The 22219-nt window shown below is 48.0% G+C and overlaps 1 protein-coding gene across 1 annotated transcript; it reads right to left on the bottom strand.

Moving 5' to 3' along the window:
* Window positions 1-2132: 2132 nt before the first annotated feature.
* Window positions 2133-20671, bottom strand: pycr3 (pyrroline-5-carboxylate reductase 3). The gene is made up of 6 exons (XM_078536356.1): window positions 20539-20671; window positions 14930-14994; window positions 14052-14231; window positions 10784-10996; window positions 10037-10129; window positions 2133-2513 (listed from the first exon to the last, which is right to left on the bottom strand). Exons 1-6 carry the CDS (start codon window positions 20615-20617, stop codon window positions 2331-2333), a joined length of 813 nt encoding a protein of 270 aa, XP_078392482.1. The 5' UTR covers window positions 20618-20671; the 3' UTR covers window positions 2133-2330.
* Window positions 20672-22219: the final 1548 nt, after the last annotated feature.

Below are 22219 nucleotides of genomic sequence, written 5' to 3'. Positions count from 1 at the left end.
AGATAGGTGGAGGGACAGGTAGTATTGAGGAGGCAGGGAGGCTGCAGAAGGATTTGGACAGGTTAGGAGAATGGGCAAAGAAGTGGCAGATGGAATACAACGTGGGGAAGTGTGAGGTCATACACTTTGGTAGGAAGAATAGGGGCATAGACTATTTTCTAAATGGGGAGAGAATTCAGAAATCTGGAGTGCAAAGGGACTTGGGAGTCCTAGTCAATTCTCTTAAGGCTAACTTGCAGTTAGGAAGGCAAATGCAATGTTGGCATTTATTTCAAGAGGACTAGAATATAAAAGCAGGGATGTGCTGCTGAGGCTTTATAAGGCTCTGGTCAGACCACATTTAGAATATTGAGAGCAATTTTGGGCCCCGTATCTCAGGAAGGATGTTCTGGCCCTGGAGAGGGTCCAGAGGAGGTTCACGAGAACGATCCCAGGAATGAAAGGCTTAACATATGAGGAACGTTTGAGGACTCTGGGTCTATACTCGATGGAATTTAGAAGGATGAGGGGGGATCTGATTGAAACTTACAGAATACTGAAAGGCCTGGATAGAGTGGACATGGGGAAGATGTTTCCATTAGTAGGAGAGGCTAGGACTCGAGGGCACAGCCTCAGAGTAAAGGGGAGACTTTTAGAATAGAGATGAGGAGAAACTTCTTTAGCCAGAGTGGTGAATCTATGGAATTCATTGCCACAGAAGGCTGTGGAGGCCAGGTCATTGAGTGTACTTAAGACCGAGATAGATAGGTTCTTGACTGGTAAGGGGATCAAAGGTTACGGGGAGAAGGCGGGAGAATAGGGTCGAGAAACTTATCAGCCATGATTGAATGGCGGAGCAGACTCGTTGGGCCAAATGGCCTAATTTCTGCTCTTATGTCTTATGGTCTTATGGCCATCTAGAAGGACAAGGGCAGCAGACACATGTGAACACCACCACCTAGTCGTTCCCCTCCAAGTCACTCACCATCCTGACTTGGAAATATATCGCCGTTCCTTCACTGTCGCTGAGTCAAAACTCTGGAACTCTCTTCCTAACAGCACTGTGGGTGTACCTACACCACAGGGTTTTAGCGGTTCAAGAAGGCAGCTCACCACCACCTTCTCAAGGGCAACTAGGGATGGGCAATAAATGCTGGCCCAGCCAGCGAAGCCCACATCCCGTGAATGAATTAAAAGCAGTTTTAACAACTTGTCATATGGAAGCAGGAAGTGGAAAAAGAGCGTGAGCTGAGTTTAACAAGTGAAAATCCGACAAGCTTCTGTTAGCTGTTGGAGTCAATAACCAGTGTTATCTTTTTGCAGGATTTAGAATTGAGTGGCCACTCTCTGATGATGAGTATTTTATGCTCTCAGAGTTTTTGATAAACAGCACAACAGCATGACAAGCAGTAACAGAGCACAAATAAAACTGCAACAAATGGAATGGAACCTTCTTAGCAGCATTAGGAATTTTCAATCAACTTGAAAACAAATGTGGAGAGAAAGCCTTGGGGTGGTTATTCCCTCCATTTTACGATGGATGCAACGGGAATGACTGTAACCACGTGAATTTTATATAGCTGCAAGCAGACTCCAGTTTGGTCTCTCTCCCTCCTTGCTCGCAGCATCACTGATTAAAAGCACCTTGGATCAGCTCCATCGCAGGGAGTGGCAACTACAGAGCAGCCCGAGGACTGCTATGGAGCAGCCTTCTAATCTTATATCGACGGAAGGTCCTTGCAGGGAGGGAGCCCTGGTTCCAAAATTTCTAAACAGTTAACAAAATTCATATTTTTATAAAACCAGCAAAGAAAACCCTGCTGAGTTTTAAAACATTAAGTTTTTTTGATTTGCTTTCGACATTTCATAAAACAGAGGAAGACAGCAGCTCCCTCCCACAGACTTTGTTTGCTGGAACGAGACGATGCAAAACCAGCTCTGTGAGAACGTCAGTACTACAATGTGAATTTAAATACACATATATCCAGAAGTGAACCAGATTCTGTGTGTTCCGCTGTATTTCTTTGATATTTGCACTTCCCAATGTGAAGCAATGCAATGCTTTCCCATTTCTCGATCCCAGTATCAGCATTAAGCAGAGTACAGTTCGCTCTACCCTCGGGTCTGGTTCTCCACAAATAATCCAGTCCAAGTTTATGTTAGACGTTGCTTTATGAAGTTTATATTTTAATTGCATTTCAGATGTGCCTCGAACCTCAAATGAAATAAATTACACTCTTTAATCTCTCCGGGCTCCAGACATTGAAGACAAGCATTGTAAAGCCCATAGAAATGCAGAATGGTTCTGGGAGCAACCCCCCACCGCCACTGTGCTTCCAGCATCGCCGTGACTACTTTTTACCCAACTCACGAGCCCGGTTTGTCGCAGCTTCTACAGCATTCATGACGGTGCAGCGTAGGTTTCCCTTCTCCAGCTCATAAAGGCCGTTGATGGTTGTCCCACCTGGCGTGCAGACATCAGTCTTCAGTTTTCCTGGGTGATCCCCTGTCTCCATGATCATCTTTGCAGCTCCCTGAGGGAAAGATATCACACAAACAGAAGAAGGAAATTATTAAAACTATATTTTGTTGCAACTATATAAAATATATTTATATATATGGCTATGTTTGTCTATATAATTGAAACTATGTGAACATGTCACACGATGATTACAGAATATTATTTCAAATAGAATATTACTTAAATGGCAAGAGACTGTAGAATGCTGCAGTCCAGAGGGATCTGAGTGTCCTTGTACATGAATCATAAAGTGTTAGCATGCAGGCACAGCAAATAATTAGGAAGGCAAATGGAATATTGGTGTATATTGCAAGGGGGATGGAGTATTAAGTAGTTAAGTCTGGCTACACCTGCATAGAGGACTGTAGCACCAAGAATACTGTGTACTAAGTAAGTGTCTTTTCCTTAAGAAGGGACACACTTGCATTGGAAGCAGTTCAGAGAATGTTCATTAGGCGGATTCCTAGGATGAGAGGATTGTCCTATGAGGAAAGGTTGAGCAAGTTGGGCCTATCCTCATTGGAGTTTAGAAGAATGAGAGGTGATCTTAATGAAACATAGAAGATTCTGAGTGATCTTGATAGGGTAGATGCCGAGAGGGCGTTTCCTCTCATGGGGGAGTCTAGAACTAGGGGGGCACAGTTTAAAAATAAGGGGTCTCCCATTTAAGATGGAGATGAGGAGGAATTTCTTCTCTCATGGGGTCATTGGTTTTTGGAATTCTGTTCCCCAGCAAGCAACGGAGGCTGGGTCATTGAATATATTCAAGGCTGAGTTTTTGTTAATCCTTTTTTATATTCTTTCCCCAAACCCCCTACCTCCCCACCCAACCCCCATAGGGCCATCTGTCACTTGTTTCTATGTTTTGCTTTCATAGAGTACTGATGCTCATATGGTTATTAACGCATTCTGCTATTTTACCATCATGCCACTATCAGCACCTTCTTTAGTCTTTAACACTACCATTAACTCTCCCTTTGTCTTGTGTCCATGACATCTTTGTCAATCTCTCCTGAGCTTCTACCTACCCCGACCTTCTATTTTGCTCCACCTCCCCTTAAACAGTACAAAATCCATCACATCACATTTCTACTTCTCTTTAGCTCTGAAAAAGTCATATGTACTCAAAACGTTAACTCTGTTTCTCTCTCCACAGATGCTGCCAGACCTGCTGAATTTTTCCAGCATTTTCTGTTTTTATTTTGGATTTCCAGCATCCACAGTATTTTGCTTTTATCTAAGTGTTTAGTTCACTGCCACTTTCCGGGAATGTCTACCTTGAAGAAGTACTGCTCTTCTCTCCGACAGGATTTCCATTTGTCTCTTTCACCCTGTTCACCTTCACTGTTTTCCATTTCCTTCCTGGTGTTTGACAAGGCGTTTTCCAAAACTCACTTTCACAGCCATATTTCCTTCCTCAGTGATAAAAACAAAAAGCTAAAAGCTACTGCGGATGCTGGAAATCCAAAACAAAAACAGAATTACCTGGAAAAACTCAGCAGGTCTGGCAGCATCGGTGGAGAAGAAATCAGTTAATGTTTCGAGTCCTCACGACCCTTCGGCAGAACTGAGTATAGTTAGGAGAGAGGTGAAATATAAGCTGGTCTAAGTTGGGGTGGCGGGGGGAGAGAGAAGTTGAGGGGGGGTGATTGTGGGGATAAGCAAGCAGTGATAGGAGCAGATAATCAAAAGATGTCACAGACAAAAGGATCAAAGAGGTGTTGAAGGTGGTGATATTATCTAAGAAAAGTGCTAATTAAGAATGGAAGGCAGGATACTCAAGGTACAACTCTAGTGGGGGTGGGGTGGAAAGACTAACAAAGTCATTTCTGCCAACTCCAGCATGATGCCATCACCAAACATATCTTCCCTTCACCACCCCTGGCGGCATTCCATAGGGATCGTTCCCTCCGGGACACCCTGGTCCACTCCTCCATCACCCCCTACTCCTCAACCCCCACCTATGGCACCTCCCCATGCCCACGCAGAAGATGCAACACCTGCCCCTTCACTTCCTCTCTCCTCACCGTCCAAGGGCCCAAACACTCCTTTCAAGTGAAGCAGCATTTCACTTGCATTTCCCCTAACTTAGTCTACTGCATTCGTTGCTCCCAATGCGGTCTCCTCTACATTGGAGAGACCAAACGCAAACTGGGCGACCGCTTTGCAGAACACCTGCGGTCTGTCCGCAAGAAAGACCCAAACCTCCCTGTCACTTGCCATTTTAACACTCCACCCTGTTCTCTTGCCCACATGTCTGTCCTATGCTTGCTGCATTGTTCCAGTGAAGCCCAACGCAAACTGGACTAGGCACTTTACAGCCTTCCGGGCTGAATATTGAATTCAACAACTTTAGATCTTAAACTCCCCCTCCCCCCATCCCCACCCCGTTTCTCCCCCCTCCCCCCCCTTTTTTTTTCAATAATTTATATAGATTCTTCTTTTCCCACCTATTTCCATTATTTTTAAATCTAAAACTAAAACTTTGTTAGTCTTTCCACCCCACCCCCACTAGAGCTGTACCTTGAGTATCCTGCCTTCCATTCTTAATTAGCACTTTTCTTAGATAATATCATCACCTTCAACACCTCTTTGATCCTTTTATCTGTGACATCTTTTGATTATCTGCTCCTATCACTGCTTGCTTATCCCCACAATCACCCCACCCTCAACTTCTCTCTCCCCCCGCCCCCCCACCTTAGACCAGCTTATATTTCACCTCTCTCCTAACTATACTCAGTTCTGCCGAAGGGTCGTGAGGACTCAAAACATTAACTGATTTCTTCTCCACCGATGCTGCCAGACCTGCTGAGTTTTTCCAAGTAATTCTGTTTTTGTTTTCCTTCTTCAGTGACTGTCTTCATCTGACTTACCTCATGTGGAGTCCAATTGAAGTTCCATCCCTCATGTTTTGAATCCATCCAGGATTATAGCTATCTCCAGGATATACAACGTTCCTTGAACTGCTGTACTCATCATATCCTGAGATCCATAGTGCTATGTGCCGCCATATGTACACACTCAACCTCTCTCTCCAGCAGCACCGACTCACTCTATCTCAAAGCTGTCCTTGTCCCCAGTTTCATTTTATTTTTCGTCTCATCTGGCACTTTAACAATAAACTTTTTCTCTTCTTTTCAGGTGTTAAGAAATGCAAGCTCCAACAACTTATTAATACCAACACACACCTGGCACCCTCCACCCTTTCCCATCCCTCTGACTCCATCTCTTCTTCTAATCTCAGCCCATCTTGTGTATTCGCTATACCCTCTGACTTTCTCCTCTCTGACGCTGAACGTTCTGCACCCAGCAAAGGATCCAGTTTCATCTCCTTACGCCCTCACCTCAATGAATTTTGGGCTCGGTATGATGCTGAACTCTTCTTCCATCACCTTCGTTTCCATACTCACTTCTTTGGGCAGGAGTCCTCCCCCCGTTCAATGGATCATTTCACCTGCCTCCAGTATTCTCCCTCTATCTGGACCCCTCTCTCTGGCCTCTTACCTGCTCTTGATCTTCTCATTGAGAATTGTCAGTGTGACATCAGCTGTCTTAATTTCTCTGCTCCTCTCACCCACTCCAACTGGGCTTGTTTCCACTGGAGTTTAGAAGAGTGAGGGGTGATTTGATTGAAGTATACAAGATCCTGAACGGTCTTGACAAGGTGGATGTGGAAAGGTTGTTTCCTCTTGTCGGTTAAGTCCAGAACTAGGGGGGCACTGTTTTAAAATTTGGCATTGCCCTTTTAGGACAGAGATCACAGAATCACAGTTCAGAAGAGGCCCTTCAGCCCATTGAGATGAGGAGAAATTTTTTTCTCTCAGAGGGTTGTGCGACTTTGGAACACTCTGCCTCAGAAGGTGGTGGAGGAGGGGTCATTGAATATTTTTAAGGCAGAAGTAGATTGATTCCCTTGCCTAACAAGAATCTAAGGTTATCAGGGATAGATGGGAATGTGGAAATCGAAACACATGCAGATTAGCCATGATCTTATTGAATGGCGGAGCAGGCTCGAGGGGCCGAATGGTCTACTCTGGTTCCTATTTCTTATATTTCCTTCTGAACTTGCTGCACTCCCTTCCCTCAGGTCCAACCCTGACTTTGTTGCCGAAAAGAGTGGTGCTGTTGTTGTCTGGCGTATTGACTTCTACTTTGCAAAGGCTGAGCACCAACTCTTTTATAGACACTTCTTCTTATCTCCCCCTGGACCACCACCAAACATCAAGCCATAGTTTCCAGGACTGTCACTGATCTTATCTCTTCTGGATATCTTCCTTCCACAGCTTCCAACCTCATAGTCTCCCAACCCCACACAGCCCGCTTCTATCTCCTTCCCAAAATCCACAAACAGGACTGTCTTGGTAGACACATCATGTCAGCCTGTTCCTGCCCCGTGGAACTCATTTATTCCTATCTAGACTCCATTCTCTCTCCCCTTGTCCAATCTTTTCCAGCGTACATTCGCAATTCCTCTGATGCCCTACGTCATATCAACAATTTCCAGTTTCCTGGCCCTAACCTCCTCCTCTTCACTATGGAAGTCCAATCCCTCTACACCTCCATCCCCCACCAGGATGGTCTGAGGGCTCTCCGCTCCTTCCTTGAACAGAGGCCCGAACAGTCACCATCCACCACTACTCTCCTCCGCTTGGCTGAACTTGTTCTCTCACTGAACAATTTCTCCTTCAACTTGTCCCACTTCCTCCAAATAAGGTGTGGCTATGGGTACCCTCATGGGCCCCTTTTTGTGGGGTATGTGGAACATTCCTTGTTCTAATTCTACTCAGGCCCCTTCCACAACTCTTTCTTCAGTACATCAATGGCTGTAACAGTGCCGCTTGATGCTCTCGTCCGGACCTGGAAACATTTATTGATTTTGCTTCCAATTTCCACCCCTCTCTCACCTTCACATGGCCCACCTCCGACACTTCCCTTTCCTTCTTTGACCTCTCTGTCTCCATTTCTGGTGATGGACTGACTACCAATATTCTTTACAAGCCCACCGACTCTCTCAGCTACCACGACTACTGCTTCTCATACCCTGCTTCAAATAAGGACTCCATCTCATTCTCCCAGTTCCTCAGCTTCTGTTGCATCTGTTCCGATGATGCTATCTTCTAAAATGACACTTCTGACATGTCTTCCACCCTCCCCCCCACCCTCCCCCGCTCCAAACACTGTGACTGACAGGGCCCTCAACCGTGTCCAACCCATCTCCCACACCTTGGCCTTCACACCTTCCTCTCCCTCCCAGGACCATGACAGGGTCCCTATTGTCCTCACTCTCACCTCACCAGCCTCCACATTCAAAGGATCATCCTCCACCATTTCCGCCGACTCCAGCATGCCACCACCACCACCACCATCTTCCCCTCACCCTCCCATCAGCATTCCGTAGGGACTATTCCCTCTGTGACACCCTGGTCCACTCCTCATCCCCCTCCCATGGCACCTTCCCATGCAATCGCAGAAGGTGCAACACCTGCCCCTTTACCTCCTCCCTCCTCACCATCCAAGGCCCCAAACACTCTTTTCAGGTGAAGCAACGTTTCATTTGCACCACCTTCAATTTGGTCCACTGTATTCACTGCTCCCAATGCGGTCTCCTCTACATCGGGGAGACTAAATACAGACTGCGTGACCGCTTTGCAGAACACCTTTGCTCAGTCCGCAAGTATGACCCTGACCTTCCTGTCGCTTGCCATTTCACACACCATTTTGCTCTCAAGCCCACATGTCTATCTTTGGCCTGCTGCAATGTTCCAGTGAAGCCCAACGCAAACTGGAGGAACAGCAGCTCATCTTCCGACTAGGCACTTTACAGCCTTCTGGACTATGAGTTCAACAACTTCAGACCATGAACTGTCTCCTCCATCTTTACCCCTTTTTTATCTAATTTTTAATTTATTTTTATTTATGTATTTGCTTTTATTTATTTATTCATTTTTAATTTTTCAAATTTATTTTATCTTTTTAAATTCTTTTTCCACAACTCCCCTTCCCACAGGGCCACCTGTCACTTGTTTCTATGTTGTGCTTTCACAGAGCCCTGACCCTTGTTTGGTTATTAACACATTCTGCTATCTTACCTCTATGCCACTATCAGCACCTTCTTTAGTCTTTAACACTACCATTAACACTCCCTTTGTCTTGTGTCCATGACACCTTTGTCAATCTCTCCTGAGCTTCTACCTACCCCTGACCTTCTATCTTGCTCCACCTGCTCCACCCCCTCTTAAACAGTATAAAATCCATTATATTTCTACTTCTCTTTAGCTCTGAAGAAGAGTCATTCAGACTGGAAACATTAACTCTGTTTCTGTCTCCACAAATGCTGCCAGATCTGCTGAGTTTTTCAAGTATTTTCTATTTTTATTTTAGACAGATTTCTGATTGGCAAGGGAGTCAAAGTTGGGGGGAGCAGACAGGAAAGTGGAATTAAAGCCAGAATCAGATCAGCCAAGATCATATTGAATGGGGAACAGGCTTGAGGGGCTGAATGGCCTACTCCTGCTCTTACAACATCCTGCCAGGGATGTCTCCTCCTTAGTTAACAAAAAGCAACTCCTTCAAATTCAACTCTACTTTTCTGCTTTCCAAATTGCAGCTAGTTTTGCTATTTAACTCCATCAAATCAAAGTATTAATTAGAAAATAAATAGGGAATGAATGACTGGAAAACGGGGACTGAATTAAGTCCGTGCGCTCTGGTCTAGTCATCTACTGAAGATGACATTCAGTCTTCAACTTCACAAGTGCAACACTTTGGGAGATGTATTAAAATTTTGTTAAGGGCTACAATCACAATGATGGGCTCGGGAGATGGGTCATTTTGCAGAATCTTTCGTTGCACAGTGACAACACACAGGTCTGTGTTTAAACACCTCTATATGGACTGCTGATTTCAAATGTGCTGCCCTGGGTGGTTGCCAAGTGAAGGTCAGACACTTTTCCAGTGTGACTGGACTCCAGATGTCTCTCTCTCTCTCTTTCTCTGTTCCCACCAGCAAGGAGGGATTGTCTCTCTCATCACTATCTAGGAGTCTCCTTTTCTCTCCCCGCCCTCACTAGCTGTACAGTATTTGGCAGCTCCAAGGAGATAGGTTTATCAACATTTTATTTCTCCCACCAAGTTTTCTCCCCTCCTTTCCCCAGACTCATGCTGGGGTATGGATCCGCTCACATCAGACACCGTCTGCTGCTCCACTCAGCTGGATACTCTCTGTATGCAAGTCTGAATGGTGAGTGATATTGGACTGCAGGAGCATCACAGTTGAACCCCTTTCTGTCCTCCCAATCTAAGGGGAATTGTTTGTGAATCAGGAGCAATCGATATTCCATCCAAACCCAGGATCATTGAGACTACTGTAGAGCCCCTACCACTGCCCTGCCTGAGATCAAGTAATTCTGTATAGACCAGTGACTGAACCTGGGATTCTGCCTTGTCTGTATAAGTTGCAGCAAGCTGGGAATATACTCACTAACATGAGGGAGAAGCTAACTCAAATTCAAAAATGGCTAAAGATGTGTCACTTACCAGCAGCGTGTGAGCTACAAGTTTCTTTGACAAGTCATACGGCATTCCCATTTTAATACCTCCCTCTGTTAGAGCCTCGGCAAACAGGTAAACCTATGGAATGGGAAAGGAAGAACTTGCATTTATATACCATCTTTTACAACCTCATATCGTCCAGATGCTCTTTACAGCCAATGAAGTAGTCTTGAAGTATAATATAATGTAGGAAACGCAACAGTCAGTTTGTGCGCAGCAAGCTCCCACAAACAGCAATGCGATAATGACCAGATAATCTGCTTTTTTAATGATGTACGTCAAGGGATAAATATTTGCCAGGTTCCTGAAGGAGCTCCTCTGCTCTCCTTTGAAATAGTGCACCTGTAACGGGGGAGGGAGGAAAGAGATCACCCACGATTAGCTCTACCAAATAGCTGGCTTAGGCATTGTGGGCCGAATGACCTCCTTCTGTCCTGTATTATTCCATAGTCCCAGTTCCTGATTATCATCCAGCTAATGCAGATTTCAGATTAAAATTATTTGGCATTGCTGTGACGCTTCCTGAGGATGAATTATTGGCACTCATGTCTAATAGCAGAGGACATCCAGTACCGTAGCAAGGGGGTCAATAGTTTCAAGAGAGGATTGAAAATCCTGGTCTTAACCTTTGCAGACACTGGCCAGGCAGTGCCACGTGCTGTGTTTAGCTGCAGCCCATCAATGAGTACAAGGACATATTTGAGTCCTTTCTCTGCTACCTACAATACTTACATATGCCACTCCGCTCCCACTGATCCCAGTATGAATGTCCACGTAAGATTCTGGAGTTTCTTCACACAGTCCACAGGAAGACACAAGGCTCTTCAGGAGAGCGGCTTCCTGATCCCCAGCATTGCTTCCACGGCAAAACACCATCGAGCCCTGCTGCACCACGCAGGGGAGGTTTAGCATCATTCGCAACACCTTGGTCCCAATAGGCAGGAACTGAGAAGAGAGAGTCACAGGTTGGAGTATGAGAATAACTGCAAGGACTTAAAGTCATTACAGCACACGAAGAAACCACTCAGCCCTTCGTGTCCATGCGCTTTGTTAAAATATATCCAAGAGTTTATATTCATACGTATACATTTTATGAAGCTATCGTACATTTGCAGTACATGGTGTTTATGGAGTCTGTTTTCTGAGTACTCAGCAATGTAAATTTAGGGGGTTGAGGTAATATGCTTTTTGTTGGTCTACAGGGATCAATTGGGTCTGCGATTCAGGGATGTCTATTGATAGTCAGGTTGGTGATGGTGGTGGTGGCGCGTTTGTTATGACCTCTGTTGGTGGAGGGTCTCTGTGCTGAAGGGTGGAAGCAAAGTGAAAATGCCAGTGCCTCACACTCTTCAGTAATTATTCAATTCCAGGTGGAAGCCAAATTGTTCTGACAGGTATGTGACCTCCAGGTGTTGGTTGTAGGGAGAGCTACACTGCAAACAGTGAAAAAAGAAGCTGCTAGCAACAGCTTGTAGCACAGGCCTCTTGCTACTCAGTGAGCAGGTGCAGCAAGCATTAGGTTGGGTCCTTCAGGAATATAAGGCCAGTCATGGTCTTCGTGGTCCCTCAGACTATTATTCTCAAAAGCTGAATGGAGGGCTGTGACTAGAGTATCATCAAGACAGAATCTGACAAGGAGCCAAAGGAGGAGATATTAATACAGGTGGCCAAAAGTTTGGTCAATGAGGTAGGTTTTAGGGAGCATCTTAAAGGAGAAGATAGAGGTAGAGAGGAAGTGAGGTTTAGGGAGGGAATTCCAGAGCTTAGGGCCTGGATAGCTGACGGCTGACAATGGTGGAGTGAAGAAAATAAGGAATGTGCAAGAGGCCAAGGGGAACGTGGAGATCTTGGGAGTGGGTGACAAAGGTAGAGAGGAGTGAGGCCATGGAGGGATTTGAACACAAGAATAAGAATCTTAAAATCCATGGTAATTATTACCAGCCATTCTGCATTAAAGATTTAGGAAAGAGATGCGAAAAATCAATCATTCGGTAAGAAACCAATATTCGGTGACCAATCAGCTCATAGACTAAGTTTTATGTTACTAAGGAGAGATTTGTCAGTGCCTCCGTGTTCGATGGAGGTCTATAGAGCAAAAAATCAAGTCAGGGTTCTCACTGCTGACTACTGTCCAGCAATCCTGCTACAAATTATCCTCATGTGCAAAGAGACATCAAAGTCAGGAATGAGTTCAACTGTGACTCTCACTGTCAAGGCTGCATAGACAGTCGGTGCACTGGTTGTGACCTTCCAAAATTCCCCAGATTCTGGAATGGTCCCAGTGGAATGGAAGTTAGCAAATGTGACACCGCTATTCAAGAAAGGAGAGGGAGAGGAAACAGGAAACTTCAGGCCAGTTAGTCTGAAATCAATCATCGGTCATTAATAGGAAGCGGTAACAGAGCAATTAGAAAATCATCGTATGGATCAGGCAAAGTTAACATAGTTTTATTAAAGGGAAATCATGTTTGACAAGTCTATTAAGAGCTTTTTAAGAATGTAACTGGCCGTGTAGGTAAAGGGAAACCTGCGGATGCAGTGTATTTGGATTTTCAAAAGGTGTTCAACACAGAGGGAAGGTTGTTGCACAAGATAAAGGTTTGCGGTATTGAGGTGATATATCAGCATTGAATGAGGATTGGTTAAATAACAGAGAACGGAGAGTGGGAATAACCGTGTCAATTCCAGGTTGTCAGGCTGTTACGAGTGGAGCGCCGCATGGATCAGTGCTGGGGCCTCAGCTATTTATAATCTATATTAATGACTTAGATGAAGGGACCTGGTGTAGTGTATCCGGGTTTGCTAGATAGGAAATTAAGTTGTGAGGAGGACATAGAGTCTGCAAAAGGATAATAGACAGGTTAAGTGAGTGAGCAACAAGGTGGCAGATGGGAGTATAATGTGGTGAAATGTGAGGTTATTCACTTTGGCAGTAAGAATGGAATATCAGAATATTTTTTAAATGGTGAGAAACTATTTATGTTTCTGTTGGTGTTCAAAGGGATTTGGGTGTCTTGTAAAAGGAATATATAAAGTTAAAATGCAGGTACAGCAAGTAATTAGGAAGGCAAATAGCTATGCTGGCCTTTATTGCAAGGGGGTTGGAGTACAAGAGTAAGGAAGCCTTGCTGCAATTGGTCAGGGCTTTGATGAGACCACACCTGGTGTACTGTGTGCAGTTTTGGCTTCTGTTCCTAAGGAAGGATATACTTGCCTTAGAAGAGGTGTGGCAAAGATTCACGACATGGATTCCTAGACTGTGAGGGCTGTCCAACTGTGGACAGAGGAAATTATGTAAAAGGGCTTATACACTTTGGAGTTTAGAAAAATGAGAGCTGTTCATGTAGGCTTCTACAAGGGATAGATGCTTTTAGGTTGTGAACCCTGCCTAGAACTAGGGCTCACTGTCTCACAGTAAAGAGGGCAGTCATTTTGGCCTGAGGGGAGGAGAAATTTCTTCACTCAGAGGGTACTGAACCTTTGTAATTGCCCACTCCAGAGGACTGTAGATGTTCAGTCATTGAGTATATTCGAGACAGAGATAGAGGGAAATCAAAATTGCACACAGTATTCCATGTGTGGTCTCACCAAAGCCCTGAACAATTGCAGCAAGGCTTCCTTACTCCTGTACTCCAAAACACCTTGCAATAAAGGCCAACGTACCATTTGCCTTCCTAATTACTTGCTGTACCTAAGGAAACAAAGAGATATGGGGAACAAGTGGGAAAGTAGAGTTGAGATGAAGGATTAGCAATAATTGTACTGAATGGCGGAGCAGGCTCAAGGAGCCTTACAGCCTACTCCTGCTCCTATTTCTTATGTATAAGGGTCGCATGAATAATTGCAGATGGTCATAGTACTGGAGGATGATTAGCCAATATGACACCAGTAAAAAGTGCACACATTCAGCAGAGGAGAGGTGAAAATCGTGGAAATACTTCTCTTGAAAAATACTCACCTGTAACACCTCCCTCACTCCACCCAAGGGCTACCTACTTACTTTTTCCAGTGTTTCTATGGTAACCCCAGCTGCCACAGAGACGATGAGGTGAGTTGATGTGACAAATGGAGCTATGTCTCTCAGGACTTCAGGCAGAATGTGAGGCTTGACGCTCAGAAAGACGACATTGCAGCTCTTCACCACCGAGGTATTACAGTGCGTTGTCTTCATCCCAGCATCCTGCAGAGCAAGGCACAATAGGAACAGAAGAGAAAAGACCATTTGACCAGCTATCTCACCCCTTCCAATATAACCCATTCCATCATGGGCTTTATCTTGGAAGAGTCCGTTGAGTTTCTTGTTCTCCCATCAAAAGTTGAAGCAAATCTCCCATTCTTTCTATTGTCATTGAATTTCTTCTCGCCCTACCCCTGGGTACAGTTACTACAACTTGGGCACAGTGAACGTTGCTGGACTATTCAGCTCTGGTACACTTCACAACCTGAGCATGATTTCATCCTCACTCAGGAACCACATGAAGAGGTCCTACTGGATAGTGATTAGCATTGTGGGTGTACCTACACCACATGGACTGCAGCGGTTCAAGAAGGCAGCTCACCACCACCTTCTCAAGAGCAATTAGGGATGGGCAATAAATGCTGCCCTAGCAGGCGATGCTCACATCCTGTGAACAAATTTTTTAAAAAGGAGCAAGATTTTCTTTCTCTCAGACCAATTTTTACTAACCAATTGTATCTGGAACCTGCCTACGTTCCTCACAACTCAAGGTAACACATTAACTGATGAAGCCATTCGGGGAGGACGGGCGCCGAGATATTCCTTTATCACATACGGCGATTCCGTCTGCCAATCCTTTCTAACCCCCGTTTCCCCACCACTTAGCTTCACACAGTTATAATCCAGAGACTGCACCTTACCTTGAATTTGTATAAGTTGTTGTTTGATGGAGCTGAAGCCATCACCTTCTCAGGTTTCACATTTCCTGAGAAGCAAAAGAAGATATCACGCTTTACAATTAGGATCGCCGGCCCATTGCACTGTGCAGCTCACTCACCTCCTCAGAGCCCTGGCAACACACAAGGTCACACAAGGTGCTTGTGGAACAGGGCAGCTTCAATTGACAGAGAGACTGCGCGTTCCTACTAATAGCAGGATAGTCACAGGCTCCAATTATAAACTGTGATGGAGCTTTCCCTCCTGGCTTGATAGGACTGATGAGGAGGCGTGGGAGGATGCTGGTTTGGAAATAATCACCAACACAGACTGGTTGAGACAAATGGCCCATTCTTTTATTCTTTCATGGGATTTGGGTGTTGCTGGAAGGCTGGCATTGGTTGCCCATCCCTAACTGCCCTTGAATTGAGTGGCTTGCTAGGTCATTGCAGAGGGCAGGTAGGAGTCAACCACATTGCTGTGGGTCTGGAGTCACGTGTAGGCCAGATTTCCTTCCCAACAGGACATCAGTGAACTAGGTGGGTTTTTTAAAATCAATCAATGATAGTTTCATGGTCATCATTACCGAGACGAGCTTTCAATTCCAGATTGAATAATCAAATTTAAATTCCACCAGCCGCCGTGGTGGGATTTGAACCCATGTCCCCAGAGCATTAGCCTGGGCCTCTGGACTATTAGCCCAGTGACATTACGACAATGTCACCAACTCCCCATATGTTTCAGAGCTGTACGTTCCACATAACTGCTTCAATGTTAAAATAAGTGTGGCTGCAATACATACAATCAGCATGATAGCGATGCGATCACAGGAGATTTGTCAACAGTACTGCTCCCTCATGGCCATTCAAATGGTCTCACTGCAGTTCTTGAAGCCCTGAGCATAGTTTTAAGGTTTAGCACGAATCTCCCCAGCTTTCATTGTCTTTTTGATGAAATGTTAAACTCAGACCTGATCTGCTCTCTCAGTTGGATATAAATAACACTATTTCAAAGAGCAGGGCAGTTCTCCCCGGTGTCCTGGTCAATATTTATCCCTCAGCCAACATCAGAAAAAGACAGAGTGGCTGGTCGTTATGACGGGGTAAATATTATCAGGGGTGGATGGCTTGTTGCCCCCACCCACCCCCAAAAGCAAAGTCAGCATGGAGACAACCCACGCCACACCAGCCCACTCCACGGGCATAATGTGCTAAATAGAGGCAATGTGGGACGTCCACCCCTCACTGGGAGGAAGTCCTGCCTTTGGTGGCTGCCAGCCAATCTGATTGGCCAGTAGCTCCATCAGTCCTGGTCGCGCCAAGAGGGCATTTGTGGGTGCTGCCAGGACAACCAGGAAGAAGGCAGCGGAGGGCCATGGATCCCGGAGCCAGTTAAGCCTGGGGGTCTTGGGCAGGTTAGGGAGGGGGAAGGGGGGGATGGGTAGGTGAGTTTAATGGAGCAGGCGGGTAGGAAGTAGGGGAGGGGGAGGGGTAGGTGAGTTTAATGGAGCAGGCGGGTAGGAAGTAGGGAGGGGGAGGGGTAGGTGAGTTTAATGGAGCAAGCGGGTAGGAAGTAGGGGAGGGGGAAAAGGAGGGGGAGGGGGAGGGGGAAGGGGAGGGGGAGGGGGAAACCCCCGATGCACAGAAGGCAGCACCACGTTGCTGTTTGTGGGACGTGGTGTGTGTAAATTGGCTGCGAATTTCCTACATGAATACTGACTACACTTCAAAAATATTTCATTGACTTTCAAGTGCTTAGAGAAGTCCGGAGATCATGAATCATGCTATATAAATGCAAATATTGATTTTATGTTGTGTTGAATTTAGCCACTTTGTTTACATTTTGATAATCATCTAGTCAAGCAAAAGCCCAGCAAATTTAAAATTGAAACCCACAGTCCCCCCCCCTCAAAAACCCAGACACGCTCCTCCCCCAACAACCCCAGACACGCTCCTCCCCCAACAACCCCAGACACGCTCCTCCCCCAACAACCCCAGACACGCTCCTCCCCCTAACAACCTCAGACACGCTCCTCCCCCTAACAACCCCAGACACGCTCCTCCCCCTAACAACCCCAGACACGCTCCTCCCCCAACAACCCCAGACACGCTCCTCCCCCAACAACCCCAGACACGCTCCTCCCCCAACAACCCCAGACACGCTCCTCCCCCAACAACCCCAGACACGCTCCTCCCCCAACAACCCCAGACACGCTCCACCCCACAACCCCAGACACGCTCCTCCCCCAACAAACCCAGACACGCTCCTCTCCCTAACAACCCCAGACACGCTCCTCTCCCTAACAACCCCAGACACGCTCCTCCCCCAACAACCCCAGACACGTTCCTCCCCCAACAACCCCAGACACGCTCCTCCCCCAACAACCCCAGACACGCTCCTCCCCCAACAACCCCAGACACGCTCCACCCCACAACCCCAGACACGCTCCCCCCCCCAACAAACCCCAGACACGCTCCTCCACCAACAACACCAGACACGCTCCCCCACCAACAACACCAGACACCCTCACCCCCCAAACCCAGACACACTCCTCCGCCCAACCCGACACGCTCCCCCAACCCCAGACACGCTCCTCCCCCAACAAACCCAGACACGCTCCTCCCCCCAACCCCAGACACGCTCTTCCCCAACCCCAGACAGGCTCCTCCCCCAACAACCCCAGACACGCTTCTCCCCCGACAACCCCAGACACGCTCCTCCCCCTAACAACCCCAGACACGCTCCTCCCCCTAACAACCCCAGACACGCTTCTCCCCCTAACAACCCCAGACACGCTCCTCTCCCAACAACCACAAACACGCTCCTCCCCCAACAGCCCCAGACACGCTCCTCCCCCAACAACCCCAGTCACGCTCCTCCCCCAACAACCCCAGACACGCTCCTCCCCAACAACCCCAGACACGCTCCTCCCACAACAACCCCAGACACGCTCCTCCCCCAACAACCTCAGACACGCTCCTCCCCCAACAACCCCAGACACGCTCCTCCCCCAACAACCCCAGACACGCTCCTCCCCCAACCCGACACACTCCTCCCCCCCACAACCCCAGACATGCTCCCCCCAACAAACCCCAGACACGCTCCTCCACCAACAACCCCAGACACGCTCCCACCCCAAACCCAGACACCCTCACCCCCAAACACAGACACGCTCCTCCCCCCAACCCCAGACACGCTCCCCCAACCCCAGACACGCTCCTCCCCCAACAAACCCAGACACACACCTCCCCCCAACCCCAGACACGCCCATCCCCCAACAACCCCAGACACGCTCCTTCCCCAACAACCCCAGACACGCTCCTTCCCCAACAACCCCAGACACGCTCCTCCCACAACAACCCCAGACACGCTCCTCCCCCAACAACCTCAGACACGCTCCTCCCCCAACAACCCCAGACACGCTCCTCCCCCAACAACCCCAGACACGCTCCTCCCCCAACCCGACACACTCCTCCCCCCCACAACCCCAGACATGCTCCCCCACAACAAACCCCAGACACGCTCATCCACCAACAACCCCAGACACGCTCCCACCCCAAACCCAGACACCCTCACCCCAAACACAGACACGCTCCTCCCGCCAACCCCAGACACGCTCCCCCAACCCCAGACACGCTCCTCCCCCAACAAACCCAGACACGCCCATCCCCCAACAACCTCAGACACGCTCCTTCCCCAACAACCTCAGACACGCTCCTCCCCCAACAACCCCAGACACGCTCCTCCCCCAACAACCCCAGACACGCTCCTCCCCCAACAACCCCAGACACGCTCCTCCCGCCAACCCCAGACACGCTCCCCCAACCCCAGACACGCTCCTCCCCCAACAAACCCAGACACGCCCATCCCCCAACAACCTCAGACACGCTCCTTCCCCAACAACCTCAGACACGCTCCTCCCCCAACAACCCCAGACACGCTCCTCCCCCAACAACCCCAGACACGCTCCTCCCCCCCACAACCCCAGACATGCTCCCCCACAACAAACCCCAGACACGCTCATCCACCAACAACCCCAGACACGCTCCCACCCCAAACTCAGACACCCTCACCCCAAACACAGACACGCTCCTCCCGCCAACCCCAGACACGCTCCCCCAACCCCAGACACGCTCCTCCCCCAACAAACCCAGACACGCCCATCCCCCAACAACCTCAGACACGCTCCTTCCCCAACAACCTCAGACACGCTCCTCCCCCAACAACCCCAGACACGCTCCTCCCCCAACAACCCCAGACACGCTCCTCCCCCAACAACCCCAGACACGCTCCTCCCCCAACAACCCCAGACACGCTCCTCCCCCAACAACCCCAGACACGCTCCTCCCCCAACAACCCCAGACACGCTCCTCCCCCAACAACCCCAGACACGCTCCTCCCCCAACAACCCCAGACACGCTCCTCCCCCAACAACCCCAGACACGCTCCTCCCCCAACAACCCCAGACACGCTCCTCCCCCAACAACCCCAGACACGCTCCTCCACCAACAACCCCAGACACGCTCCTCCCCCAACAACCCCAGACACGCTCCTCCCCCAACAACCCCAGACACGCTCCTCCCCCAACAACCCCAGACACGCTCCTCCCCCAACAACCCCAGACACGCTCCTCCCCCAACAACCCCAGACACGCTCCTCCCCCAACAACCCCAGACACGCTCCTCCCCCAACAACCCCAGACACGCTCCTCCCCCAACAACCCCAGACACGCTCCTCCCCCAACAACCCCAGACACGCTCCTCCCCCAACAACCCCAGACACGCTCCTCCCCCAACAACCCCAGACACGCTCCTCCCCCAACAACCCCAGACACGCTCCTCCCCCAACAACCCCAGACACGCTCCTCCCCCAACAACCCCAGGCACGCTCCTCCCCCAACAACCCCAGGCACGCTCCTCCCCCAACAACCCCAGGCACGCTCCTTCCCCCAACAACCCCAGACACCCTCCTCCCCCAACAACCCCAGACACCCTCATCCCCCAAATCCAGACACCCTCCCCCCCCCAAACCCAGACACCCTAACGCCCCCACCAAAACCCAGACACCCTACACCCCCACCAAAACCCAGACACCCTACCCCCCCCCAACCAAAACCCAGACACCCTACCCCCCCCCCCACCAAAACCCAGACACCCTACCCCCCCCACCAAAACCCAGACACCTTCCTCCCCCCCACAAACCCAAACACGGTCCTCCCCCCCCCACCACCACCAACCCAGACATGATCCCCCCCCCCCACCAAAACCCAGACACCCTCCCCCCGCCAAAACCCAGACACCCTCCCCCCAAAACCCAGACACCCTCCCCCCAAAACCCAGACACCCTCCCCCGCCCCCCAAAACCCAGACACCCTCCCCCGCCCCCCAAAACCCAGACACCCTCCCCCGCCCTCCCCCGCCCCCCAAAACTTAGACACCCTCCTCCCCACAACAAATCCTCATGTGTCTCCAATCCACTTTGCATTCAGCAAAATCAAGCTGAAGGGAATTAATGCTGATACGTTGAGTTTTCAGATGGCTGAACACCTCAGTTAAGAGACTGCACCCTCACTAACTGTTACCAAATGCATTACCTGACACCAAGAGCCCTTTGGCAATTCCAAAAGCCATTTTCCCTGCACCAATAAAGCCCACAATCAGACCTTCCTCCATGGTTGCTGCGATCACTAACAACAGTGAAGCACAGTTGGCTCACCAGAAAATAACCCTGTGTTCAGAAACTAGATGGCCAACCATAAACCATCCACTGCTTTGAGAACAGGTCGAAGAACTACAACTGCCCTGCTGTAACATTTTTCAGCATTAATCTCCCCATGACAGGTGGAAGGGGTTAAAACTCTTAAAAATGTGGGAACACATATCCAACCAGGTAAATAAGGTTGGTGAGCCGCAGGTACAGATAGTCAAAAGATAAAAGCAAAAAACTGCAGATGCTGGAAATCCAAAACAAAAATAAAAATAGCTGGAAAAACTCAGTAGGTCTGACAGCATCTGCGGAGAGGAACACAGTTAATGTTTGGAGTCCGTATGACTCTTCAACAGTTGAAGAGTCATATGGACTCCAAACGTTAACTATGTTCCTCTCCGCAGATGCTGTCAGACCTGCTGAGTTTTTCCAGCTATTTTTATTTTTGTTTTGGCACAGATAGTCACTTGGGAATCTGTTATGACAATAACAGAGACCTGCCACAAAGAAGGTAAAATTCCAGGATACAGGGTGTTCAGGAAAGACAGGAAAGAAAGAAGGTGGCAGCATTAATTAAGGAGATCATTAGTGTTGAGAGAGGATGTCCTAGAGTTGTAGAGGGCAGAATCTATTTGGTTAGAGCTAAGAAATAATTGAGGTACCATTACATTGCTGGGTGTATTCGATTAGCCACCAACTATTGGGGAAGATATGGAGGAACAAATTTGCAAGGAAATCACAGAGAGGTGCAAGAATTGTACAGTGGTTATAACGGGGACTTTAATTATCCAAATATAGACTGGGACAGTACTAGTGCAAAGGGCAGAGGGGGACAAGGATTTCTAGGGTGTGTTCAGGAGAATTTTCTATATCAATATGTTTCCATTCCATTGAGGAAGGAGGCATTGCTGGATCTGGTTCCTGGGAATGAGATGGGTCAAGCGGATCAAGTGTCAGTTGGGGAACATTTAGGAGATAATTGCATCATAATGTTTATGTTAACTATGGAAAAGGAAAAGGACAAGGATCAATCCAGAGTAAGAATAATTAATTGGGAAGGAAGAAGATGTTGCACAAGTCATAGTGAAAGGGGAGGTAGTTGAGACATTGGGTCAACTAAAAATTTATAAAGAGGATATATTAGATAGGCTAGCTGTAATTCAATTTAATAAGTCACCAATATAGGATGAGATGCATCTAAAAGGATGAGGGAAGTGAATGTACTATCACCAAGTTTGTGGACAACACAAAAATAGGTGGGAAGGCAAGTGGTGAGAATGATACAAAGAGTCTACAGAGGGATATAGACAGGTTAAGTGAGTGGGCAAAAACTTGGCAGATGGAATATAATGTGGGAAAATGTGAGGTTATGCACTTTGGCAGGAAGAATAGAGGAGCTGAATACTATTTAAATGAAGAAAGACTGCAGAAAGCTGCAACACAGAGGGATTTGGAAGTCCTCGTGCATGAATCACAAAAAGCTAGCATACAAGTTCAACAGGTAATAGGGAAAGCAAATGGATTTTGGCCTTTATTTCAAAGGGAATGGAGTATAAAAATAGGGAAGT

The sequence above is a fragment of the Cetorhinus maximus genome, chromosome 3, assembly GCF_964194155.1.
Source record: "Cetorhinus maximus chromosome 3, sCetMax3.hap1.1, whole genome shotgun sequence".
Taxonomy (NCBI): Eukaryota; Metazoa; Chordata; class Chondrichthyes; order Lamniformes; family Cetorhinidae; genus Cetorhinus; species Cetorhinus maximus.
The sequence above is the reverse complement of the archived record's forward strand: the minus strand, read 5'-3'. Positions and strand labels throughout refer to the sequence as shown.